The sequence below is a fragment of the Manacus vitellinus genome, unplaced genomic scaffold (assembly GCF_001715985.3).
Source record: "Manacus vitellinus isolate BGI_N305 unplaced genomic scaffold, ASM171598v3 scaffold_26_pilon, whole genome shotgun sequence".
NCBI lineage: Eukaryota > Metazoa > Chordata > Aves > Passeriformes > Pipridae > Manacus > Manacus vitellinus.
In genome coordinates this window covers 2058156-2085496 of record NW_021939960.1, presented here as the reverse complement: position 1 = coordinate 2085496, position 27341 = coordinate 2058156, and the positions used below count along the sequence as shown (strand labels likewise).

Sequence of the window (27341 nt, the reverse complement as noted above, 5' to 3'; positions counted from 1 at the left end):
AGATGGATGTGGGCAGACACACAGTATCTTGTATGTGGCACCTCCTTGACATTATTAGATGTGAGTTGTAACACTCTGTCAATAACCACTTAAATATTTAATAGTCTGGATTCTTTCCAGCTGGCTTGGGAGCAGCAACTGTAGCCCCAAAGTTAAGTGCTGGATTCCCATTGCCAGGACCTGTGGAGGCAGTTCCTAACCCAGGGCTCCTCAAACAGCCCTCCCCATGTCGTGTCTGAGGCAAAGGGGGGAAGAATCTTGCCCCAAACACTCCTTTGCTGAAGGACATGGAGTCATGATAAAAAATAATCTCAGTGCAAAAGTGATATTGTGTGTTTCCCTGGCCAGTGTTGTGCCCTCTTGAAAATAAAGCACATAAGAAACCAATGCCTTCTGCACACTCTCTGGTGTGAAGTTGTTTGTTAAAGCAGAGTAATTGGAGGCAGAAGGATATTTGCATGCCTGGTCCAGAGGGGAGCTTAGTTTATTTGGCAGAATTGTTTGTAAGCCACTTGTGCATCTTCCCTGTTACCTTGGGCCAGGGATTTTCTGCCGGCTGTTTTCTCCTGAGAACTGGGCTCAAAATTCAGTTCAGACATGTTTGGAGGGAAACCTGGTTTGCTGGAGAGGCCCAGGTTCTGCAAGAATCCACAGGCCCTTCGGTGGGGATGCTTGCAGAGTAACACAGAGCAGAAGATAAGATGCCAGAGAATTAGAGCCAGTGAATAGTTTTGTGAATTAATAGACATAAGCACTAGTGCTCAAGGGAGCTGCCTAAAGGGAAGGGTAATATGGTTTGTTTTCCCTTAATTAAATATTTGTTAAATGGTTTGTTTCCTCTCAATTAAATATTTGTTCTGGTCGTTCTTTTGTGACAGAAATAAAAAAGCAGCAGCTTTGCCTATCCTGTGCATGTTCAGCTGATCCTGAACATGCTGCAACTGTTCTTCTGGTCCTACCCCCCAATTATTTCCTGTAAAAAAATAGCTTTCTCCCTTCCATTCTCTTTTTTCTCTCTGTTTTTGAATCATGTTGCTGAATGACTCATCCTGCCTCTCAGTAAATAGGTTAAGTCCAGGAGAATGATGAAACTGCAGAGTGACATGTGAATAAATAGTGCTATTGCTCATGTGTTCTCCCCAATGGCAGTTACTGTTTTAGAGGAGTTGTGGTGTCTAACACTAACTTCATCAGCTTTTAAACCATGAGGTGCAAGCTACTGGAGGGGAAAATTGTCACCAACCTCCTCTGGTTTTGCTGATTTTAATGTAAAAGAAGTATATCTTCCTACCAAATGGCACTGCTTATCTCAGCAGTTCTGTAGCAAATTCGTAAGGCCCAAACCACACACGAAAAAACCAAATGCAAGCAGAGTTCACCCTTGTGCTTTGCAGCAACATCATCAGCTGCCACAGAGTTAAATCAAGAGTTAGGAGTGACAAAATGAACACTCTTGCCTTGTGTTTCTTAAGCTTCAGTCCATCAACCTAATATTTCTGTATTGCTTTAGCCAACTAATGTGGTGTATAAAATGAACTCCATCCCCTTCTGGTATAAGTTTTTGTGTATTTATTTATCATGTGCTCGTTCTACTCGGAATATTTTACTTGGTCTCGTTGCATGTAAACTAAAACTAAATACAAACTTCATCTTTTCTCAGTAACTCGCTAACCATCAACTAGAGAGAGCCAACTCCATGACTCAAACACGTGTCCCTTCCCTTGCAATTGCAGCCAAAACTCTCTGGCATCGGAGAGCTGCAGAATGAAAGTCATATCTAAATATATGTGAGCAGAAAGAAAGTCAGTTAAAAAAAGACTTTGTTATGGAAAGCTACTACAAACCAAATCCACGGTGGCCTGGAGTTCCTCATCACACCCAGGCTGAGCTAGTTTTCCACTTTCAAGGTACTCTTCCCAAAGCAGCTGCTGACACTCATTAGAGGAGCTGCACAAAGCCAACTCAGCTTGTTGCAGTCCCTTTATGCCTCCTGTGTAGTGACTAAACAGACCTAAAGGGTTTATCTGATAAATAAACAGGATATTTATCATCGTCTTAGCAAACAATAACACAAGAGCTTTTGTTCCATATTCATATAGCTCCCAGAAGAGATATTCAGAGCCAGTCCCTTGTCAGGTAACCCAGGAAGGAGATGGGCAGCACCTGGCACCAGATGCCACCCTGAACACCATCCCTTGGGTTTGGCTTCAGTATCTGCAGTGCTTGGACTGGGCACAAAAAGGGTTTGGAGAGGGAGGTTTAAAGAAACACCCCAGTTTGATGTGATGCTTCTTCCCATTCTACTCTGAGTACCTGAGATGCAACCCCTCTAAATGAAGGTCAGGAGTCTGACTCTGCAGATGAGCTCCAAGGGCTGCCCACAGGGATGTGCTGAAGGCTGATGGGGCAGGAGGGAAAGGGCATGAAATTGTTCCTGAAGGTGCCCTTTCCAGATTCACAGCTGATGCTGGTTCTCCCTCCAGCTGATGCGTAGGCAGAGGTTGCACCTGTCTTAGGATCTTCTGATAAAAAAAAAAGATGACTAAATACTGAAATCCATCAAGCAAACAGCAAAAAATTGCTTTTTGTCTTGCTGTTCCAGTCAACAACCTGGAATTAGAAAGCTCATGTGTGCGTGTGTGTCCTGCAAACATCACATAAGCCCAGTTTCCTGATTCATGGAAAAGTTGCCTCGAAAACTCATTGATTTCCAGTAGATTCAGACAGGGATCAAGTGGATTAAATAACCAAAAGCACCACAAATGGCACCTATCGGCCTTAGGATTCCTACATTCAGCTCACTTTAGGGCAACCTTTGGCACATGTTTCTGCAGGAGAATGTGTCATTTCTGAGCAATATCATTCTCCTGTATATTATTTGCACTCATATTTCAGCCGTCTTACTACGGGGTCTCAATAAACTGGTCTTCCAGGGAATTACCCAACCAGTTAACACCCAATCCTTTTCTTAACTGATTAACTGTGAAAGTCCTCTGGCCATGGAAGTGCAATGATTGTTTACTAATCACTTGCAGGTTTGGGTGCAACTTATTACTGATTTACAAGGTTGTAACCATTCGTGTAACAAGCTGAAGTGAAGCATGGCAGTGTAGTTGAGGCACCCAGCAGGTCTGGGCATGGCAGGAGAGCAGGCAGAGCTGCACAGGCTGCACCTCACCTCCACTGCTGCAAGCTGCTCCGTTTTCCTTCCCTCATAACGGGTCACTTTGCTTCGTGTCACCGAGGAGAATTTGGCTGGAGAGGGAACTTCCGTCTGAGGGTAATGCACGAATAAGCAAAAACAAAGGGTTGTTTGTCTAAAAAGAAGTTATTAAGGCTACCAGCTGTGTGGGGGATATCAGTCCAAGCCTTCAGCAGTCAGTAGCAGCTTCTCACCAGTGGTACCCCAGTGTCTGGTAGGTCGAGGCATCCCCAGGCTGAGGATGCTCTGTAGCCTCCTCAGTTTAGGTGCTGTACAGCAAAGTCAGAACTGGTCACTGTCTTCAAAGTGCTCTCTGTCACCTTTGTTCATTTAACTTCCTAATGGAAATACTTAGGGCCTGATTTTTAGAGGTGCTTAGCACTCCAGTGTTCACTGACATTTATAGATTCAAACGTTTTAGATTAGTAAATTAAATCGTTGTCTGTTGGGATTTTCAGAGTGCCTGAGTGAGCTCAGCACCTCATGACTGTGGTACTTTGAGATCTAAAGGATCTGGAGTCCTACCTAAGGACTTGAAAACATTCCTGTAGGGACTCTTGAAAATGACTGCTCTCTACTACATCCACACATAGTACAGTGGATATACTACAGAGTATAGGTCATTCTGTGCAGGTCAGTGTCATGTCAGGCTGGTTTCTGTTAGCTAAGCATGGATTATTTAAATTCCATGAGTGTGACCTTCACAGACTTTCTGCATTTTTCGGAACAAGACAGATCTTTAATAAATCTGGTCCTTCAGGGATGCTTTGGACTCGACCAGAGCCATATGGCAGGATGATCACAGAACAGAGGTTCAAGCTCTGGAGTCCCACTGACCACTTTTTCCTGACATTTTTAAGGCAGTTGTTTTGTAGTGGCTGTTGATCTTTTTTCTGGAAGTACTCTGACAATAATGAAAGTACTGAGAAAATCCTTAACATTTCTGAGGTGGTGTCGCAGAGAGATTTGTGTTTCAAGTACTTCCTCTGTGATGATTTTGATCTCTAGTGCATTTAGGGCATTGAATTTTTTTTTTAGCAGAAATACTATCTTTATTTTCTGCTCTTTTCTTACAGGCACACCCAGCTTCCTGTTAAACATTTTGGGTAGGATAGTACCATAGGTACTGGTCATTTCATTTTTGTGCCTCACTCTGGGACTGTACTGAGATATAGGGGAAGGATATTTAAATGTCCTGAGTGAAATCCAGATCCTGTGAATCCTGAGGTGTTTAGATATGGATATCAGTTGGGACAACCTTTAGCCAAAAATATGCATTTTTATTTAGATTCTGTTTTCCATCAGATATCTGGGTTATGTTGTTAAATTCACAGAATAATGTCGAGGGGGTTTGAGTCTATTGAAACTACTGTAGCAAATATGGATCCTGGGACTTGAATTGCCACTTAGTTTGAGATCAGTAACTTCCAAGAGTTTGCTTAATTCATGGAGATGACCTGATTGCTGTTGGGCTGGATGGTGTGGAAGAAGTTTCTACATAGACTCCATAGATTACAAGCAGGACAGGGAAGAAAAGTTGCAGGGTGTATCTGTTGGCATTATTTCAGTAAGGAGTAAACCCTTTTCTTGATGTATAATTAAATAAAGCTTTATGGCCAAGAACATCTTAGCAGTTACATGTCCCAAATTTCCAGGAAAAAAAAGCCTTTTTATTGCTGTTAATTTATAAAACAACCCCACACCCCCAGTATTTTTTCCCCAGCACAGTTTTTTGGGTTTGGGCTCCTTGTGCCTTATCCACCACAGTTTGTATTTACCAGTCAATGAGTTGCTGTGCTCACATGTGCAAAAGCTGATTTTCCAGGATGCAGAGTATAAAATAGGCTGTGTACTGAGTGGTAGGTTCCAGTCTATGATACGTGGCTGCACAATCCTTGGGAGCCAAGTAAAATATTTCTTTTCTATATATAGTCACCTGAAATCCAGCAGCAGAGACGCTTCTGAATCTTGCACTCAAAACTTAGTTTTTAAGAAGCAGTTTTTCCTCCTTAAAATTGCGATTCTTTTTTTAATTTCCACGTGGTTTTGCAGAAGTGCCAAATGCTTTCACGGTGATTTCAAACGAAATTTAAAGAGATTAGACAGGAAAAAAATGAAGCAGAATATCTTTTTTTTATGAGGAAAAAAAAATCACTTTATTTGTGTTTGAAGCAAAGACTGTAACTTTCATGATTTCTTTGCGCATCTTTCCTGTTCTGTAAAATTAAGGCAAAGTCTAATTTACACAGCCACTGTGGTTAGATCTCTTAATTAAAAGGGGCAGGCTTTTGATCTGGCATAAATGTATTGTATCTTACTTGGGCCACTGAGGTGATAACAGAGCTGACTTTTGCAAAAGGCAGTGACTAGTCTTTGACCTGACGTACCAGTCGCAGGGACCTCCTGTGCCTCTGAAGTCTCAGATCAAATTATCAGCATTTCACGTGTTTTGTCATCAATTTAGGAGTTGTAAATTTTTGGCATATTCATTTTTAGATAATACCAGTCGAGAAAAGAGGGGGAAAAAAGTAAAATCCAGTGCTGGATCTGAGCAAACAGAAAGGTCAGCGGTTCAGTTCTGCCTTATGTATTGTATGTGCTGAAATGTCCTTTTGATAAAATAAACCACAAAATGAAAGGGTAGCTGAAAGCTGTAACATTTGACCGTGCAACATAGGTCAAAAGTTACCTTTTTTTCTCAAAAATGGTTTTGCAAATCTTTTTCAGAGCTGATAGATACACACCTTAGCTGGATACAAAACATTATATGAAAAAGAATGACTGTGATCTTTGATCCAAGCAATCAAAAAGAAAGGTAATTGGTATTTTTCTGCCTTTTCTCCAGCTGTGTGTTTCTCTTAACCTTTATTTATTTATTTTTTTTCAATTAAAAAGTCATGCCCCTTTTTATTTGGCTTAAAGGGTTTAAAATCTTATTTAATTTATTTTTTTTTTCATTCTTTTTCTTCCCCACTTGTGAACCACAGAGCTGTCCTGAAGTAGCTGGGGCCTGGTGGGCAGGGAAGGAGAGATGGGGCTGTGCATGCTGGGCTAGAGCATCCTGTCCTTCCCAGGCAGCAGCTGGACCCACAGTAGGACTGTGGTTTGCCTGGTCACGTTTTGGGGGCACACTACAAATCCAGGGTTCAGCTTTCCTCCCCAGCCCCTGTTATTCCATTAGTTCCTCCCCACGTGCCTTGTGTTTGCTTTGCATGTCAAAACACTTCTTGGATGGGTCAGTGGAGCAGACATGGACTATTGCAGGAATATTGCAGGATCCCTGCCCGTTGCAGGGAGGAGCCCAGTGGGGCTGAGCTTTGCCCCCTCTGATGAGCCCCTTGCTCTTGATCCCCAAAGTAAAGAGGTTACAGACACCCTACTGCACGTTCCTTCTGGTGCTTTTTTTCATTTTACATGAGAAACAAGCAGCTGTAATTGTTGCAATACAATAAATGAGACAACTAAAGTGCCTTATAAAAATGATTAACATGTTATCAGGTGAAAGTGCTAACAAGAAAATTCAAGTTTTTACTTGTTTATGTATTCAAAATATATTCCAAGTGCATCACTGCCATGAGTGACAGTGACTGTGACAACATCAACTTCCTTGGTGTTATTCCAGACAGATCCATGGGACAACACTGGTGGAGCTGTCACTTGGATGTGTGGCTGTGTGCACACAGGCAGAGGGGGGTGTGCACATATACAATCAACTGCATGTATAGAATCAATTAGATGTATAGAATCAGTTCCATGTACAGAATCAATTCCAGGGAGCCTGACTCCCTGCCAGCTGAACTGGGGGCTGTTTTCTGTCTCTGGGCTACCCGGTGGAGCTCGGTATTTAATACAACCCACTGTCATCCTGTGAGTGAACACGCTCCAGATTTCTATCTGAGAGGATGTGAATTAGAGGCTTAAATGTCTTTGAGGCCTGGAGCCTGAGAGACTGACTCTGCCCCATCAAAGCTGAGCAATTAGGGGATCACAGACATCCTCCCATGATTCCAGCAGCCTCTGCAGTGTCTGATGGGGTCTCCAAGCACCGGGGCGTTGTTGTGCTCCTACAACAGTAGTGTAACAGAGGATATGCTGAAGGGATTCAGGGCCAACCTTGGTCTGTATGGCTGATGTCAACTGTAATTTCAATATCCTTTTTTATGATTTAATCTTTCGTTATCTTAACACATGTCCTTGTGACCCCATTTAATCATTAAACATATCAATAGCTCCAGAGCAGCCACACTCCAGGCACCTTAAACAACAATATTTTATTTATTAATCACATCATCTCCATTTCCTCTCAGCTAGAAATGAGCAAATAATGAGAACTGATACTCGAGCTACATTTTAACCATGCTACTAAAAAAAGATAGATGGGAGTTCAGAAGAGCAAGTTCAGCACATGATCTCGGCTTCCTCTGAGGTTTAGATAGGTCTCAGTTTGCTGATTTTGTTCTGTTGAAACCCAAATCTCTTGGATTATGCCTGGATCTGGACCCAAATCACAAAGATGTGTGATTTCACTAGGCTTGGTCTGGAGGTGACTCCAAGCTGGGAGAGAGATACTTGCCTTGGGATACATTCCTGTTACATTTATATATTCATTAGGTTTAGGGACTCTGGTTGTAGATCAGGACTTTTAGTGCAGGGACAAGCACTGACTTACATCTTTCACTCAGAGCTCCCAGACTGCTGTTGTCCAGCTTAAACTGCACCTGACACTCCCCTCTCCACTTGGGTTTAGGTGAAATTCAGGGTGACAACAGGACCTTCAGGCCAGGTGATCACAGGGAACTCTTGTCATTCAGGTGTCTCCAACAGAAATCCACCTTGCCACCCGTACGAGCTCGCAGGGAGCAATCTCAGTCCTGCAGCCACTCCGTGGGGTTCTTGTTTCATACTGTTCCCTGCAACCTTTTAGCTCTATTCAGAGTGCAGTCCCCCTATAACCTCAGCCCACAGAACCCACTGCTGACCTTCTGTTCAGCACACAGGAGGGAAAGTGAAGTTTGCAGGCTGAGTCAGCATTTGCCCACACCGTCCAGTCAGGGAAACAGAACCAAATCTGGACCCCTCAAAAGCCTGTAGGTTTAGTAAACTCGATTATCTGTTCATGTTTCTCTTGTATTTAACCCTTCCTAGATATGATTGTTGGCTCTGATATTTCCATTATTGTATTAAATGAAAGGAAATTCATATATGGTATTTTTGGTACACTGGCTGCTCAAACAAACGTGTCGATAAATAAATCAGCCTCCAGCCTCAGCCCACTTGTTTTTAGAAAGGAAATGACCCTGTAAGAGTGGGTGCCCATTTCTTTTACCTCACTGCTATTTTTAGCTGAGGCTGTGAAAAATTTCCATTGAAGACCTGCTCCTCTCATTTCCTGGGTAGAGCAAACAGGAAGCTCTGACTGAGCTGGAGGAGGTTTTGGCCTCAAAGTGGACCAACCTCACCTCCCTCTGGTTGCTCACTTGCACTGCAGAGCAGCACCACACCAGATCCCCACAGATGGGCTTGATTTGCAAGAATTCACCCCAGGGGCTGGTAGAAGCCAGCAGGTGATGGTGGCAGGTAGAATGTTGGGCAGCAGGAGGACAGGAGTTCTGTCAGCAAGGTTTTTTTGTCCATGTCATCTCCAAAAGCCACCAATCTGGTTGAAATCAGGCACTTCCCAGCTGGAATTAGAAAGAACTAAACTGTTGGCTGTCGATGGTGGGATTTGTGAGCGTGGAGAGATGGGAACTTGCTGCATTTAAGTTCTGGAGAGCACTTAAGTTCTAGAGAGAGAATTGTTGTTCCAGGAGGTACCAAAGAGTGCTTTAGGCAAGTAAGAGAGAAAGTCAACAGGAGAGATTGGTTGTTGTATATAACATATATACTACTGGTCTGACTTTTTAAACAAAGTTTTTCAATGTCTTCTCTTGAGTTTTATTAACAAGCCTGTCCCAGCCTCTGACAGTATCCTGGTGGTGCATGGAAGTTGCTTATGCTACAGTCTACAGACAAACTATAATAAAAATGTAGAGCAAAGAGAGTTTAGAGTGAGATTATCGATTAAAAAAGAAAAAGAAAAGTAAATAAGAACCACCCAAACACAAGCTACACTTTCTCACCTGAACTGCAGTCTCTGTGTTTTCTTCACTGTTCACTGTATTTCCTCCAAACTTGGCCTTTCTTCTCTTCAAAATAATCTTATTTCAGCCTAGTGAATGTGTTAAAATGCTTAGAGACTTTGAGATTTTTCTGTTTTCCCTCGGGTAAGGGCAATGTCTGTGCCAGAGGGCAAGTGTTGTGTGTGTGGGATGTGGCAGGTACTGGCTTCCTGGTGCAGCCTCTCAGGTGTGTTTTATGGTACTTGAAGCTGAACACAGTGTAAACCCCCTCTCCCTCCTCCTTTCCCCTTGCCTTCCAAAAATATGTAGTCTGGGTAAATAGGACTAAAAGTTTTAGGCTTTAATAAAATTATGTTATGAATGGAGGGGATGTTTTCAGCTTGACAGCAAACTGCCCAAGGATTGCTTTTACTTTCCACTTGTCGTGGGTTTGAAAGTGCTTTAACATTTCCTCCTCTCTCTTTTATTTCACAGTTAACGAAATTATCAGGAAGGAATTTTCTGGACTCCCTGCCAGAAGTCAGACATAGAAGAAGAGATTTGTGAGACAACTTTTACCGAATCCTTCCATAACTGACCTCTTAGGTCCTTCCAGTGCCCCTGCAACCTCCAGCTTCCTTTACAGTTCATCTCAATGCAAGGAACAATGTATTGGCATCAAGTGACAGCCTTGACTAAGCAACTTGCCACCTCTCTCTGTAAACACCAAGAAGGACACCCTTCCTTTCCTCCAAAGATTGTATTGTTCTCATGTAACAGAGCATCTGTCTGAGGAAACACTTCAAGCCTGCTGCAAAATATCTATGTATTGATCTATCTTAGTGCTGAGGGAGAAGTGATCTGTCACTCCTGAACCACACAAAGCAAGGGAGGTCGTGCATTAGAGCTTATTTGGGTGGGGTGGGAAATGGGGGAAGAAAGAGTAATATATTCCATTAAAGAATAACATGATTTGCAGGTCACTAGCAAGGACTTGCCCTCCAGGTCTCAAAGCCCTTCTGAGAAATTTCATTATTGTAGGAAACTGAGGCAACCCAAGCTTACTCGGCCTTTATCCAACCTGGAATCAAAAGCCATTTTTTTCTGACTCTGAGCACTGTGATTGGTATTTCAAACAGAAAATGTCAGCTGAATCCAGGAGTTTTCTTCATTTTTCATGTCAAACTGGATAGGAATTTGAAGGAGAGGGATTCTCACTGAGAACCAGTGAAGAAGAACAATTCAGCAGTTGCAACACCTGTCCCAAGGTAAAATAAAGGCAGATAAAATAGAGATTAATATCTAGGAGTCACAGTAAATCCAAAGATTTTATGACTGATACTTATCAATATTTAGGCAGTGTATGAACACAACTTAGATGTTTTCTCTCTAACAAACTGTTGCTGTTTCTTTTCATGTAGAACCTGCTATTGGCCTGTAACTTGTCTCATTGTCTCATTTAGCAGCTGGAACATTTAATCACCCCAAGCTGCAGAGGAAAATAATTGCATCCTACAGAAGCCATACATTCCGTAAAAAATATACACTTACTTATATTCACCTTGTCTCTTTAGCTTTGCAAAGCTACCAGCAATATCTGGAAAAGTTACATTTCCACGTGAGTTAGTATTTTGTTGTGTTTTGCTTCATGTGTTAGAATAGATTGTGCTGACACTGCTTATCACAATACCAGGTAACCGCTGCCACCTGCAGTTGTACATCTACAAGTCAGAACACTTTGGAGTGTCAGTGCCTCCACAGGGGGACAAAAGGACATCCTGAGTGGATAATCGATGTGCAGTAAAAAACAGCCATAATGTTTTAGGAAATAGGTTTTATAAAGGAGGAACGCTGATACCTTTAGGAGTGTGGAGCCTGCTCTCTGTTCTAAAAAGCACAGTGAAATTAATCCTGTTTTCGGTTGTTTCCCGGTAAACTTTGCTGAATACCAGCGTGTCCACGTGCTCACAGCAGGAATTACATTATGGGAATGCAGCAGAGCAGCCCCAAAGTTGGTTCCCCAATGGCTCAAGGCAGATCTTGCACAATCCCTGCAGAGTTTGTGCTCAGTCCAACCAAAATCCCTTTGTGAGTATTGAGTTTGTGTTTTCTACCGCTAAAAGCTGGTGCTTAAACTCTGCAAGGTCTTGGGGTTTAGAGTGGGAGGCAGATTTGGACTCTTCAGAACACCTGACCTGGGTCTCAACAGGTCTGGATCTGAAACAGAAATCTGAATTTCACAAGAGCAGCTCTAAACTCTGGATTCAGCCCAGCCCGGCCCCAGAACCCTGCACATCCCAACCTGGCGTTAATAACACACCTTGGGGACTTGGCTTCTGTTTCCACTTGGTGAGATTCAAATCTTTTGTCCCAGAATGAGTCCCCCGTGTCCCATTTCAGCAACACCAAAAACTCCCTGGCTGCCTCAGTTCTGGGGCTCATGTTATGAGCTCCACACGCAGCAGCACGACTGGTGAGATGGCCCAGCCTCAGCCTGTACCTGCAGAGGTGAAAATGGCCTCTTTTTTTACTGCTGACTTTTATAGAACCAAAACTGAGGCCCAGACCAGCTGAAAGGACTCCAGCACAGGGGAATTACTGTTAAACAGCGCTCACAGAGTACTTTGACTGGCTCACATGCCTCAAATAAGCTATTTTGGATTGTTTTAAGACTGTCGGTGTGCCAGAATCTGACAGACATAGTGGATTTTTAATGCAGTCTGATGGACATATTCTAAAGACCAAAAGTTCCCTGTCAGGAGTTCTTTGCTGCAGCTGAGTAAAAGAACAGACCAAATGTGTCTCCCAGTTTCACACTTGGAAGTATTAACATATCTTTCCCTGGTCCAACCTGTAAAGTATAGGAGAAATTTAAAAACAATTAAACAAGCAAATAAACCAAAAACCCACTCACAGAAAACCAGAAAATCCCAAAGAAGTGACAGAACCTTTTCCTTTGCTGGATTTTAAATAGAATCTCAAGAATATAAAGGTCTTTTAAGATCTGTAGGTGTGCTGATGCTGTCTATAAGTATATTTGGTGATTGTAGCAACTGCTCATCAATTTAGGAGTATAATTTTTTTGCATATTTATTTTTACAGTAATATCAGTCAAGAAAAGAAGGGAAAAAAGGAAAATCTAGTGCTGGATATGAGCAAACAGGAAAGTCAAGGGTTAAGTTCTGCCTTACGTATTGTAGATGCTGAAATGTCCTTTTAATACATCACAAAAGGAAAGAATAGCTGAAAGCTGCAACATTTGGCCATGCAAAATAGGTTGTGGACTTGTAGCAAAGGCTTTTCAGTGGTCAGAGGGCCCCAGGCAGGCAAACCCCTGAGCCCCTGCAGTGCTCCATGAACTCCTGTTTGGGACACACCCAGGACACCTGGGCTCTGTAACCAAAATGTACATTTCCACTGTGCTTATATGTTCCTTCAGGCACTTTGTTTTTGAGGAGAGAGTGTTTGGAGTTTGTTTTTGTTTTTTTTTAAATGTGCTACAGGTGCTTTTGTTGCTCTTGCATTAGCTATATTCCTTCCTCATTTTTAATGCATAGATATTAATCTGTTTGTGTGTTTGTGCAGGTGCATATACATGTAGTTTATATAATATACCCACATAGACAGGGGTTATTTACAAGGGCCTGAAGTGACAGGGCAAGGGGGAATGGCTTCAAACTGACAGAGTAGTTTTAGGTTGGATATTAGGAAGAAATTCTAAGTGTGGGGAGGCCCTGGCACAGGTTGCCCAGAGAAGCTGTGGCTGCCCCATCCCTGGAAGTGTCCAAGGCCAGGTTGGACGGGGCTTGGAGCAACCTGGGCTAGTGGAAGGTGTCCCTGCCCATGGCAGGGGGTGGGACTGGATGAGCTGTAAGGCCCCTTCCAACCCAGACCATTCCTTGATTCTCTGATCTATCTGGGTACATTGTATAAATATGATTTTATATGAACACACACAACCCCATTACAACGCTGGGTCACGATCCTGTCCTGGCTCCAGCCCCGTGTGAGCAGCACATGGAGCCAGGACTGAGGGTTCATACCATGTACATACTATAGACTACATTTTAGTGGTTTTATTTACAGCTACATGAGGTCAGGCTGTGCTGCCCTATCTACTTTTATGTGCAACCAATAGTTAAATAATACAGCTTTAACCAACTTTGTATTTATTTCTGGAGAAAAGGAGCATCCTCAGACATAGTGTTATGCGTTGTTGTCTCTTTTTAAAATGAAAACTGATACATTAAAATTATATAGCTTGGCTGAGGAACTTCAAAATATACAGTACTAAATTATTTCCTGTTCTTGCTGAGCAGTGTTTTTTCAGTATTAATATTTTTGTTACTTTATACAACTTGCTCTCTTTCTGTAGAAACATGAGCTTAACCTTGGAAGAGTTAATACCATTTTGTGAGTAATTTGTTCTCACTTTATCTGGAAGATAGCCATATTTGCACATGAGGAAATTCTGTCTTTCCTCAGTTATCTGAATGTTTCACCACAGTGCCTTCCTGCCATTGTACCAAAGGCCTACAAATATCTTGTCTACAGGGTGAACAACTCTAATGCATTTTCCATCAAAGTTACACCATGCAAAGTACATGGGGCTCGTTGGAACTCAAAAGTTCATCTCTTTTTTTGTGTGTGTGTGTGTGTGTGGTTTTTTTTTTTTACTTTCATTTTTCCATCCAAGCTTTGGCTGCAAATACAGGATGAGCTTCTATAAACTTCTGCATCAAATATACGTAGAATAAAAATCATCATTCATGATATGTAAACAGTCTGAGAGTGGACTGGGAGTGGACAGACATCAGGAAGATTATTTTTTTTTGTCAGTTATGAGTGTTGGAAGTCGAGTTTGCCAGGAGGGGAATTGCTTGTGAAGATACTTGCAATGAAATATGAAGTCCTGTTTTTGTTTTTCTCCATGAGAATGAGCAGAATGTAAGATCTGAGCAACAACAATGGAGTGAAAGTGTCTCATGTATGTGTTTTTATGGTAGAAAGAATGTAGAAGAGTCATGGTTTTTGCACTTGCTTTATTTGTATCCATGTAAATATGTATCACTTCCATGCTCCTTGTAGGAATACAGCATTTTCTGAATGTAGAATATTTCCCAAACCAGCACTATGTTATTCTCTATTGTATAAAAAGCTGCTGCTTGATAACATATCTAAACCAGTTCTCAGAGTAGCTAGCATGTTTTTAAAGTATATTTTGTAGTCCATTTCTTTACAAAAAAGTGACTATGCTTTTTGTCTGACCAAATATGCAACACTTTTTGGATTAAGGTTAGTATTTATAAAGGATCGATTTTCATTTTCTCAATGTCTTAATTTTCTATGCAATTGTTGTTGAATTGTTACCGTCTTAAAAAAAACCATGTATTTGATAGATTTCCCAAAGACTTCAAAGAGAGCTTTAAATGCTAGAGAAATATGTTTCTAAATATTTCAATCTGACTTTTCCCCCTGCATTTCTTTCCAAATTGCTACTTAATAGGGAACAATTATCTGCCAGATGGGACTCCAGAAAATGACTGTCTTAATTTCAAATCTTAAACTGATTCAGATCCTCGTAGTTTTTGCACCACTTAAAGTCATCTGACGTTCCAGTTTAGCTGCAATTCTGAGTGTTTGTTATTTATGTTCCACATTCCTGTGCAATAGGAAGAGATGCTGATGTTGGGTCTAGATGGGCTGAATTGCAAATTCCTCATCGTTTACACTGCAGTGGTTTCTTACCTGTAAGAGTAAGGCAACACTCTGCTGTCACACATGGAAGGTTATAATTCTTTATTCATCTCAGTTCGGAATGAACAATCCACCTTTTTGTATGTTTGCCATAAGATTGACATCTGTACCTTTAGTATCTGCTCCTTTATAAGTGCAGTGGGTGGCAGCTGATAGCGATTTGTTAAACTGCCTGTCAGTGTCTAACCCACTCTGGGCTGTTTAAGGTTTGTTTAGCCATTTTTATTGTTTCTGGGGTGCAAAAAAATATGACTTAGCCCCTGACCCGCATTGCAGTAAATTTCAAATGAAGGTGCTGATGCTGTGAAAGATGATATCAGCTGCAAAAAGAGTGGTTATCTGGGGAATGGTGGTTTGAGTTCCTTGTCAATAACTCCCATAAAATAGCAAAATGGAGTAGAAAGTTCTACAATGACTGTCACAAAAATGACTAGTGATTTATGTGTTTGTAATAGCCCAGAAATCCACAGATATGCTGTTGGAATCCTCAGCTGTTCCAGGACTGAGCTGCCCTCAGTTTGGTGGTGCTGAGCAGCACCTGAAGCACAGGTGGTGTGAGACCAACGGGGAGTGGAGAGACAGCTCAGTATGAACAGTGATGGCCTGGCTGGGACTCACAGATCTGTGTGTTTGAGTGTGTGTGTGTAATTCTGAAGTGATTCCCCCCCGAAGTCCAACACCCCCTGGAGCCCTGCCCTGGATGTTCAGGTAAAGCCATATGTTAACAGGAGTGAGCACTTGTCACTCAAATCACCCTAACAGATGTCTTTTGAATCAAATTGCTAGTTCAAAAACCTAACTTCCACAACTGAAAAGGGGGTTCTGTCATTCACATTCCTGCAACAACGTTGTTAACCTCCAATGTAATGATTTTTTTTTCTATATGTAAAATATTTTTATATATTGCTTGTAATATGGTAGATTAGCAATAAATGAAAGGGCATCATCTGCTGCAAGAGTGTTTGGTCTGTTCTTAAACACCTTTATTGCCTTTGCTAAACTAATATCAAGGGGCTGAGTCACCCACTAGTCTTCGTGTCCTTGTCATCCTCCTAAATACTCACAAGTGGGATGTGCATAAGGATGTCAGAGTACAGAATATTTCTTCTTTAATGAGTTCCTCAGTTCCCCTTTGCATCAAGATCCCACTCAGGTTCTGTAGGTGAGATAGATCGAGTCATACAGGGACAATTTTATGAACTTCTTCATTTTCTCTTCTTGTCTGTTTTCACCTCTTTTGATTTTCTATTCCCACCATCCCAATAAAAAGCCCCAAACAATCCACATAACAGGTGCTGCAGACTTTCTACCTTAATAAAGAATTAATTTCTATCTGAGTAGATGTCCTTCTGCGTCAGTAGATGCTTTTTCAGAGACTGGAGATGTGTACTCCATTTCATTGTTGTTCATCTAAATCCTAATCCTACATTTCTCTACTGGAGACACTAAAGAGACATTTTCATACTGCTGTGCTGGAAGGGTGCCCAGAGCCCATTATGCCTCAGTAAGAGGCGAGTTTATCCAGCGTGCAATTAAAGACATTTACCTTAACAAAATCAATATTATCCTTTGCATTTAAAACCAGAGAATTCAAACCATATTTGATGCGTTTGCTGGACATGGAGCAAGCGCTTTGCTTTGCTTATTCACAAAAGCCTCGGAGCAGGCACCATGTGGAAGTTCTTAACTCCCAGAACCCTGTACAAAGGCTGGGAAGCTCATAAACCAGACAGGCCTCGCCAACAAAGAAGCTGTTACTGGCTGGGAGAGAACATTTTATGATGAGCAAATATATGGCACACAGGATTTTAGCTTTATTCAGCAACAGGAAAGTTTAAGTAACTTAACCTGGAAATTCCACAGTTAAGGGCTGAGAACCCAAGCACCTGACCCGATCCTCTGGCTTTAATTTACGTCTTGGGTCGGAATTAAAAGACTACAACAGTACCCCAGGTTTTTCGTCTTAACGGGAAATTTCCTGGATTTTGTAGACTTAACTCCCTCCTTTGTAACCCTTCAACACAGCTGACTCTTTTCCCAGTTTTCAGGGTAGCAGCAAGGAAGAACAATCCCTGTTTCTAATGAACATCTGGGTCTCGTATGAGCCCTCTCTCGCTCGCGTGCTCTGTTGTGTAAATATGCGATTTACAACTTCTTTTTCTTTTTTTGAATACAAATGTAATTTAGGCAATTTAAGAAGCTGCCTTTCAGCTTCATACCAGATTCTTTTCTAAATACATCATCACTGGCTTGCTCAGGTGGCCAAGCTCAACTGGGCTGCTGTAAGGGAGCTTCACAGGGAAGATGAGCTCCCACCCCACACCGTCCTTATCTTCCCTATCCCTGGACCTTAGTTGGACCATCTGCTCCTGTGAACTCATCATCTCAGTGAACCCATGCTATAGAGGAGTTTGAATTAGTTTTATTTAGGAAGGGAAGGCCACAGCAGAGGATTTGGGCTCCTACTGACCTCAAGGGCAACACTGCTGGCACAGCAAAATTGCTGAGATTGTGAGCAACCACTTACCCCAAAAACCCAGGGGAAGGAGGTGGTGGGAGAGGCTGGCAGGAGCTGCATGCACACCAATGGGCCAAAGCCAGGCATTGGAGGTGACTGCAGTACAAAGGCACCTCTTTATTCAGCAGACCACTGAAATTATAGTTGAAATCAAGAAGGAGAGTTCAGAGGCAGCCCAGAGCTCAGAGCGCAGGCACTAAAATAAAAACATTATCTGTTGCTCAGATATACACACAAACAGTAAAAGGATGTATTTTTCTGGGCTTTTGCAGTCTATTAGCTGCCTAACTGCCCATGAGAGCTCTGCTCTGCCTGGGGAGTTTGGATGAAATGGACTCTCAGGCCGGGGATGGGCTGTGGGAGCAGCCAGCGTTCACCATACCAGCCTTGTTTTCCTCAGAAACCAAGCAGAAAGCACGGCAGCCCTTCCCAGCCAGCTGCATCAGTCATGCACAACTCTGGGATTTCATGCCATTAGAGAAGTTATTTCTAGGTGTTATTAACTGCTCTAAGGGTTGGGCTGTGCCTGGTAAGAAACCAGCAGTAAGAAAGTGCAGTTTAACTCCTTGTACCCCTGGGCTTGACCTGAAGGTTTAAGTTGGCCTGAGTGTATTTTTCATGGACCCTTTATTTAACCTTATTGAAATATGAGCAGTGTCATGAAAGCCTTCTCAGCTGCCTGCTTATATCAGCATGAGCAGACCCCTGAAATCAAAGCCCAGCTGATGTTTAATTTCTAAGCTTTTTCATATTAGGCTTCACTAAAGGAAAAGTGGGGTAAGAGACCTTTCCCTTTTGAGTTAAGTCTCAAGTGACCAGTTCAATCAGGAGCACCTTTCTTTCCTTACTCTTTTTTCCAGTTCTATAAATCAGGATTCATTCTGGCTTCTATACAGGGCTCTTACAAGAAACCATATTGGCTTCATTTACCTTTAAAAAAGATCTTTTACCATGAGAAATAAATGGAAGGAATAAATGTAATTGAGCTGTGACCGTGGATCTTACACTGGCAGCACTATGTTAAGAGTTGGACTCTGATCTTAAAGGTCTTTTCCAACCTGAGTAATTCCATGATTTTCTAGGTTTTGGTGTGGGAATGGGCAGTGTAACACTTTGCCTCACAACAGCACCACTCCCTCTCAGCTGCAGGCTGGGGCCAAGCAAAGTTTATAGAAAATGTGCTCTTTATACTGCATGGAGGGTTGTGTCTTTTTTTTGTTTTCCCTAGCAAGAAAAAAAGTCTGGGAAAAATGCAGGGAAGGTTTGCTGCTGCACAGGATATCAGTGCCATCTGCAGGGAGCTGAGCTCAGCGCTGGTCCTGCACCACAGACCCAGGGCAGGGACCCACCTGAGAGACCCCCAGAGGGAGCAGGAGATGGGCTGGCCATGGAAAACCCTTCCCATGGTGGCCAGCATTTGGGGAGAGGGAGGCAAGGTCCTGATGGCAGCAGCAGCACGTGCTGCACCCTCTCACATCCCGGCCTCCCACCCAGCACCGTGTCACGGCTGAGCTGTGAGCAGGTGTCACAGCCACTCTGATCCTCCCCACTCTGACAGCCAAGGACAGCTGAGGCACTGCCAGGCAAAGCTGTTACCCCCCAACACACACACATGCACTTTTCCAAAATCTTGGCTTTCCAGGCTTCCATGCAGTTTGGTTCACCTTGTGCTGCCTGGTTCCCTCCAAAGAAAGCAGGGAATTTTCTGGGCTGATCTCTGCTCCCGTGTCCCACACAGCAGGCAGGGGGTGATGGTCAGGGATGAGGTCTTTTCTATTACTCACAGCAGCTCTGTGTTTAACCAGTGTTTGCACAGCAGCTGCGATGACAACCAGGCACAAACCCAGTTATCAGAAGTCTGAGCCCCCATCAATACCCACAGCCCTGCTCCCCCAAATTCATGAGGTTTGAGGTGGCTGCCAGCACCTCTTACCGAGGAACGACCCCTGAGGGAGGCTGAGTGCTGCAGGTGAGGGCTGGCTCCCTGGAAGGTGAGCAGCCTCAAGTTCCATGGAATCATCTGGCATGGAAACCGCAGGTCACGTTGACATTGTTGCTGTTGGCACAGCATTCCTGCTGCTCTAGGAGAAACACCAGCCTGTTTTTCATCTGTCCTTTGTTTCTGATTTATGGATCCCTCTAAAGCAGAAGTGAAAGGTATTCACTTCATTTATGTTATGTGGTAGAAAGTGGGACTTCAAGAATGGCTGAAATCCTGCTGCAAAGACAGCAAATTCCAGGTTTATTTCCACTTCAATGGGTACAACATTTGCATACTAAGCAGGAAGTCACTGAGTAGTTGTTATGAGCAGAAATTCAAGGTATATTTTCTACCCTGTAATAACATGGGTTTATTAATCACTGCTCAAACCCAGACCTTGCTGGTTCAGAGGCTGGAGTTGCCCCCATTGTGTATTGACATTATACCTGATCCATTTTGCTGCTTCCCTCTTTGTTCCCCTCCGGCTCTGCCAATGGCACTGGTGCCTCAGTAATCCCAGGCAGCAGGAACTGCAGGAGCCTTGGCAGCAGGGAGGAGTGACACCCAAAAAGAGGGAATCTTGGCATGATGTGGCTGCAGGAGCCTCTTACCTGGCTGCAGATCCAGCTGAAAACCTGTCAGCACTGGAGGCAAATTGGATTTCATATCCCTCAGGATCAGGGGCTGGGTCCAGCTGTGGGAAGGAGAGGGGTAGGCTGGGGTGAGATGACACAGCAGAGAGAACAGCAGAGCACTGGCTGTGCCACCAGGGCTCTGGCACAGGGACATCAGGAAACCTGCCATGCCTGGCTCTGTCCATGCCCAGTAGTGGCCCAAACTACCTGTAAGAAAGCCTCTGACACAGAGTCATCCAAGTGCCAGACAAGCTTCTCTCTCTACCCTGGGACCCCTCCCCTGTACTGTCCTTACCTGGAGTGTTGTTTAAAGCCCAGTTCATTCACCTGTCCCATTTTTTTCCCATTCATCTCTGTGTAATTTTAAATATCCCCCTCCAAGATGTACAAATCCAGCTGACAGATAATAGCCCTCAGGGGAGATGCTGCCCATCAGCAGACACAGAACCACCCACTGAGAGCACTGGGTTTTCCCAAATCTTTTTTTTTCCCCCTTAGTTGTTAAAAGAGAAGAGGGGGAAGAGGGAGAGTTCATACACGAAGTATATTTCTTGGTTGCTGAGAGACTTCAAATCTCCCTAATGAATAAACACAGTGCACTTAATTTTGTTTATGAAAACAGACTTATTGTGATGGCAAAAAGATGAGTCAGTGCCCTGGGTGAGGGGAGAGCAGCAGCTGGAGACACTCACCGAAAAGCAACGCCTCGGAAACCAGAGCAGCTCTCATGTCCAGCAGTGCCAAGAGATGCAATTTCTCCTCTAACAAGAACCACCAGGACACAGGGAGTGGGAGAATGCTTCCTCATGACCTGGCAATTGGCTGCTGAGCGAGTATTGCCATGAAAAGCAGAGGATTTGTGAACAAGCAGAGGACACTGCATATCCTGCTCCCACCCAGCCCATCCCGAGGATGCTCCTGGAGCTGGACTGAGCCTGGCCTGGGCTTGGGCTCCTGGGAAACAACTTCAGAGCTGTTGCTGGTCCCTCACTGAAACACAGCACAGAGACACCAGGGAAGGTGTAGGTTTGAGCCCCTCAAGCAGGAGGAATTGCTGACTCCAAGAAGCACATTCCCCATCCACCTCTGCATCCCCTCTGATGTTTTTGGCATTTATTTTGGACAAATATGAGCGAAGTGGGATCTGAAGCTGTCCCTGTTGCTTCCTGACCAGGTGAAGCCTCCTGAGGCTTCACATAAGCAGGTGCAACACGAACATGATTTTCTTTGAATAATTTTACTGTCTATAGAAAAGTCGCACCATTAGAGTGACTTCCCACACATGTCCCATCTTCCCAAGATGTCCAAACCACACCCTGCCCTGTGCCTGTGAGGAGCCCTGAGTTGTCAAACACACTGTCCCCCTCCCTGCAGCATTGGGTGACATGTCACCCTGCCACCAAGCACCTCTGCAGAGCCAGGCTGGTCAGATCTTCATCTGGTCCTCAGCACGTTGCTGGCACTTCATAAATAACTCCAGCCCTTCCTTCAGATCATGGGCCTGTTGTTTTCCCTCCTCAGTTTCACTGATGTAAATCTGCCACGTCTGCACGAGCTGTGGTGATGAATGACCCTGAATAAGGACCCACTCAGCCAACTCTCCCTGGACAGAGCCCCATTGTGTGCTGGGGGGTAACACACAGGGCTCTGTTCAAACAAAATCAGCCCAACACAAGTTCAAGACTTTTCCTTCCTTCCTTAAAAAAGAATTGAAAAAAAAAAAAAAAGAAACCTGTTTGCTGAAGGCCAAGCATGGAGGAAGGAAAGAAGTTTCAATTAAAACCCTTAAAAGCCTAAAATTACTCAGCTTACGTTGGTGCCTGGGTCAGATGTGCAGGTGAATGCACTGGACATAAGCACAAACCATACCAAGATCAAGGTTTTTAGGCACCACAGAGGTACCACCACTTCTGTACTCCCTAAAAATGTCCCACAAAGGCTGAAATGTGTAAAGATTTAAAATTCTCTGTGTTCTGCTTTCCACATAAGGCAGAGAAGAGCCTGTCCCTGCAGTTACAATCTCTCATGGCTAAAAGACAACAAACCAAAAAGAAATTATGGATTTTAGCACTGGGTTATCTGTTATTAAGGGGCCTTTCAAGCTTTTGCCATATAGCAGAAGAAATCAAGGGCTCCTGGAGATTGGACTTTGCTCAACAAACACACAGTTGTTATTTTCAACTATTTAAACCCATTCCCTAACAAGCTAAACTATTGCATCAATGCTGGTAGAGAAAGGATGGGGTTCATGGATTTTCAGCACTAAAACTTAGACCTTTAGTAAAAAAATCACCAGCTATAGAAAATATACATAGAAGGATAATAATGCAGAGCGTGTAATACACACCCAGGCTGACCAAGGTGGATTTTTACACTGACTTTGCACTAGCACACATTAAAATACAGGTACAAAGCACCAAAGTGTGACTCTTAATGGTTCACAGTGCAACTGTTGTGTTCTATTAGTTGGTTTTACCTTTTATGTTATTTCTTTGTCAGTGTGATTAATGTGCTCTCTGCCTCACCCAGCCAGTGCTCCCCACATTAAGAGGAAACTGCTGTTTCAGAGGGTTATTAATTCAGCATTTTGCAACAGTAACTGTATACCCAACTTTAAAAATTGTTTTCTAAGTGGGTTACATATCAAATGAAGCCTTGGATAAATAAAGGCCATCAAGCAATAAACTGTGTTAGTTACAGGCCAGTACTTTCTGTTACTGTAATTCACAGAAAAACTGTCATAAAAGAGTGAAAACTCTGTATCCAAGACCTTTTCCTCTTTTTTTTCTCGTACCAGACTTGTCCCCTAAAGCTTAAGATGGTTGAATCACAGATGGATCCTTTTCCAGTTCCTTTGAAGTTCCTGATTAAGCAGTGACTTTTCATGTATCTTCAGTACAAAGCCAACTCCTCATCTGCCACAAGAGCAGCAAATGGAAGAGGATGTGACACCAGCCCAAACAAAATGCCAGAAGTTTCCACAGAAAACTGTGGAAATTCCTCTTTGAATTCTCAGAAAAGTCAAACTTTTCAGGTACCCTGGCTCCAGAGCATGAAGTGGAGGGACCATCTCCCTGCATCCCTGGTTCCATGAGAACCCACTGGATTTGCCATTTTGTTGTGCTTTGTCTGCTCCTGCTATAGGAAGGTCTTGGCCCTCCTTAAGTCATACACAAGAAATACAAAGAAATAATAGTGAATAATAATTTTCCCATAAGATCCATTTCAAATACTCTATATCCAAAATACTTATAATTCAGGGCAAAAAAAAAAAAAAGAAAATCTATTAAAAACTAATTCTGTGGTACTAAAGTTGGCTCAAACCAACCCCTTAAAAACAAACAAAAAAAACCCCTAAGCACTGTAGATTAGTTGGCTTTTCACCAACCAGCTCTGATTGAAAATCAAAGGCAGATGTGAGCAGAAAAGCAGCAATTTCAGCTCTCCCAGCAGCCGCCTGTTGTTGGCACAGGCCCGAAAAATATCATTTCAAACTGGTACCGGCTGGACCCGCTGCAGCCTTCGTGGCAATTACGTGGCCAGAGTGTTCCTGCTGTCCCTTCTCAGATAAACAGAGCTTTCTGCAACAGAGGGAGCAGGGATTAAGGCAAAGAAAAAGGACTCAGATGGGAAAGCTTAGTTTCCTTACATCTGAGGGGTATGTGTGCAACTCAGCATGAGGAGTGAGAGCTTTAGCCAGGAAATCCATCTTTTGGCTAGTCCTTGAGAATGCCTGGATGGGGAGAGTCCTCTTGCACAGGGCAAAGGGGCTCCATCACCCCAAACTGTAACCACCATCCAGAGAACAGCAACAGGCTGGGGAAGGGGAAGACAAGAGGCTGAACAGCTTTAAACTCCTTTAAAATAGAAAAGAAGAAGAAAGAGAGAGTGTGATGATAAAAGATGTTTTGTGCTGCGCTGGCAGAGGAGCAGAATTGATGATGTGATGAGTCAGTTCCCTCTCCAGCATTAACAACCCTCCACATGCCTCTTCCAAAAGCAGCCTCTGTTCAGGGTCCCTGGCTCCAACATCAGCAACACTTTCCTTGGGACAAGGATCTGTCTGCTCTCAAACTTGACTCTTCTAAAACCACCACTGCACCAGGACAAATGATTTCAGGGCTGGAGGGGCTGCCTGTCTTCTGGGCAAGAGAGAACGTTTTGTATCAAAATACATTTCATGTGAATGATCCTATTTATGGTACGAATTTCAGCCTATTCTAGCTTGCCATACCCAGAAATACAAAGAGAATTAAACTTGAAGGAGTGAAAATCAGGTCCACTTCCACATGCAGAACTGAACTTTGCAGGATTTTTTTCTTTTTTTTTTTTTTTTAAGTTTATACCACTGGATATACTTCTCTGCACTCCGAAATGTTCCCTCCCTTGTGCAGGATGCCTGCAGTGACTATCACACAAATGACACATTGCCCCTTGGCAAAAGAAGATGTGCAAAATGAGACTTGACTCAGAGACCTGCTCACCAACAGCAGCAAAAATTCCTCTCCAAGTGTTCTACAGAAGGAGTCAGAAGGTAACTCTCTCCCAATTATCTCTGAAGAGTGAGAACTTGGAATATCTCTGCAATACAGTGTACCAATGTGGTTTTTAAAAGAAAATAATTAAGTCTGTAATAATAGACAGCCTCAGAAGCATTCGTTTTTTCCCTTTTCTCTACAACAAAATAATCTGAGAACAGCAATGCCATTAAAATAGGGAAAGTGGAAATAAGATCCTTGAACTAGAAAACCATTCACCAACATGTCCAGGGATAAAATATCAGCTCTGCCTCATGACTCATCTCTGAATCTATTGCTATTTAAATACTCAAGTACTTTGAATTTTATGTGGTCACGATAAATAGCAACAGGCAATTGAATTCTCATCCTCAGTGTGCAGCGCTCAGTTAAGGAAAGCTCTCCACCTCACCATCTGCTTTCTCTTCCCCCTTTTTCTTATTTCTGCATCATCTTGGATTTCTACTTCCTTTTTCTCCCAAGAGAGCACAGAACCCTAAAAAGCACTCCCAACATCGCAGAACCATCTTGAAAGAAATGAGGAATATTCCATGTTTTTTTACAGGAGCAGCTTTCATACTCTACACAGGAAAATGCTGTATATTTCCTATTAGAAAGTCTTTGAAGGTATCTCCATATTGTTCTGTCATCAGGCCCAGCAAGAGAACAGCAAAGACAGTCCTAATTAATTGCTGTGTCACTCTGAAAACTAAGATTTTTGCCTGCTTTTGGTTGGTATCTCCTGGAGTATCTTCACACAGGACAACCACAGTTCCCTGGAGGCTCATGCCAGTGCCCTCTGCATCTGCCCAAGCAATTCTGTGTGCTTGAAGCCCACCTTGGAACTTCCTTCCCACCCACAAAAGGTGAATAATATCTACCCAAAACACTGACAACTGTGGCTGTCCCCTTAATTCTGCACTTCCAGCCACCAGGCACCTTGCAAGTGATTTGTTCAGAAACTGCCCAGCTTGAAATCAGCTCCCCCTCAGCTCTGCATGGCTGAGATGCCCCTGCCTGGGGTGGAGGAGCTGTTGGGCTGGGGACAGGCAGGGATAGTGTGGGAGGACGATGGGAGCAGCACTGTCCAGGTGACCAGACATCCTTCTCTGTTCCCTTTGGCTCCATCTCACCTGCAGACTTTGGGCACTGGAAGCAGGACTGGTCCACGCTGATCCTTCCCTCTGACCCATCCCTGAATCGTGAGCTGGGACAAAGTGCCAGTGGCTCATGGGCAGCCCCTCAGATACTCAAAGGTTTAAACTGACACAGAAAGGACAGTGTGGATTTCTAGTCCTATGGATTATGAGGAAAATCTCCTCCCTCTCAAGACAAGCCAAGAGGATTTGGTGTCAGAGCCTGCCTGCAGGCAGAGGCCATGTGTGTGAGGAGCACAGGAACATGGGGACAAGCTCTGTGCACGCAAATTTAGGTCCATTTGGTTAGTTATTGGCCTGGTGGTCATCTGGGTCTGGTATACAAAGTGCTTCAATCCCAGTTTGGGATTCGTACTAGAAAACAGAACCCCTGAATTCACAGCCCTGTTTTTGTCTCACTGGGGTGAGCCTGGGGCTGCATAAAGACACCGATTTTGCTCAAACCTTTCCCTCAAGACAGAGCTAGAGCTGGACTCCAGCCAGCAAACTGCTCACGGGCAATCCAGGCTTTAATGGACTTGAACACACAGTCACAAAGGCATCAGCATTTCCCAAAAGCTGGGTGATGTGGCTCTTCTGAGCCCCCTGGCTGCTGACCCCGAAACCTAAGGAACAACCATGATTTCAGTGGCAATAACTTCAGGACAGTCATCCAGATACTCCAGAGCTGGGTTTTCAGCCTTTCTCCTCTTGCCAGAAAGGGCTTTAGTGCTAAACCCAAAGCCTTCCAGCTCCTTTGTTGTGGAGCTCTGTCCTGCACTGGGACAGCCTGAGCCAAAAACCACTTGCCAGTTCCTCCTGCATGGCTGAGGCCCCACCCAGGAGACTTTTCTGCAACACCCACCAGTTCTTACCTGTTTTTCTTAAGACTCAAGTACCCATTCAAGCTCCACAGCTCCACCATTTATGTCCCATGTGTCAGAGTGTGCATCCATATGGAAGCACCTGCAGTATTCCCGATACCAAGGTCACTGTAGAGAACGTGTGTGGGAATTTGGATCAGACAAGTGCTGTTTCAGCATTAGGCCTTACCAATCCCAACCCCCCAGGTCACATCCCTACCTCACAGAGGGATCCAACGTGCACAGTGCTCCTTCTCTGCTCTCCAAGGGATTCGCCACATCTGCGATACATTACAGCCTTCTCAAAGAAACGTTGTCTACATTAAGTAGAAGTATTTAATTAGCACTTCATTTGGAGCATGTGGTACAGCTCACAGTTCCATTTTGGGCCAGAGATGGTTTTCAAGGGTGGGTGGAAAACAGCTGAGGATGCCAGGAGCCCGGTGCACTCCCAACAGGCACTCACTGCTCCTCTCTGTTCTCACATCACTGCAGGCTCTGCAGGGAACTGCCGCCAGTTGTGGCCCCAGTGAACTGGAAACACAAAGCAAATACAACAAAAACAACTCATAGAATGAATATTACACGTGTCCTGTGTCACCTCCATCCTCTCTGTCACCTGTGGCTACTCGGG

The 27341-nt window shown here is 43.6% G+C and overlaps 1 protein-coding gene and 1 long non-coding RNA gene across 2 annotated transcripts in view; one reads left to right on the top strand and one right to left on the bottom strand.

Annotated features, from left to right (window-relative positions):
- Positions 1–10832, top strand: part of NFATC2 (nuclear factor of activated T cells 2) — an 85060-nt gene extending 74228 nt beyond the window's left edge. Inside the window, exons 10-11 of the mRNA XM_018073866.1 lie at positions 5930–6017; positions 9796–10832. Of these exons, the coding sequence (XP_017929355.1) occupies positions 5930–5973 (44 nt within the window). The 3' untranslated portion in view covers positions 5974–6017; positions 9796–10832. The remainder of the gene's footprint in view (positions 1–5929; positions 6018–9795) is intronic.
- Positions 10833–20135: 9303 nt separating this feature from the next.
- Positions 20136–27110, bottom strand: LOC108639941. Its single transcript, XR_001920829.1, has 3 exons — positions 26928–27110; positions 26720–26836; positions 20136–20250 (listed from the first exon to the last, which is right to left on the bottom strand). It is a non-coding gene; the product is annotated as an uncharacterized LOC108639941 (long non-coding RNA).
- Positions 27111–27341: the final 231 nt, after the last annotated feature.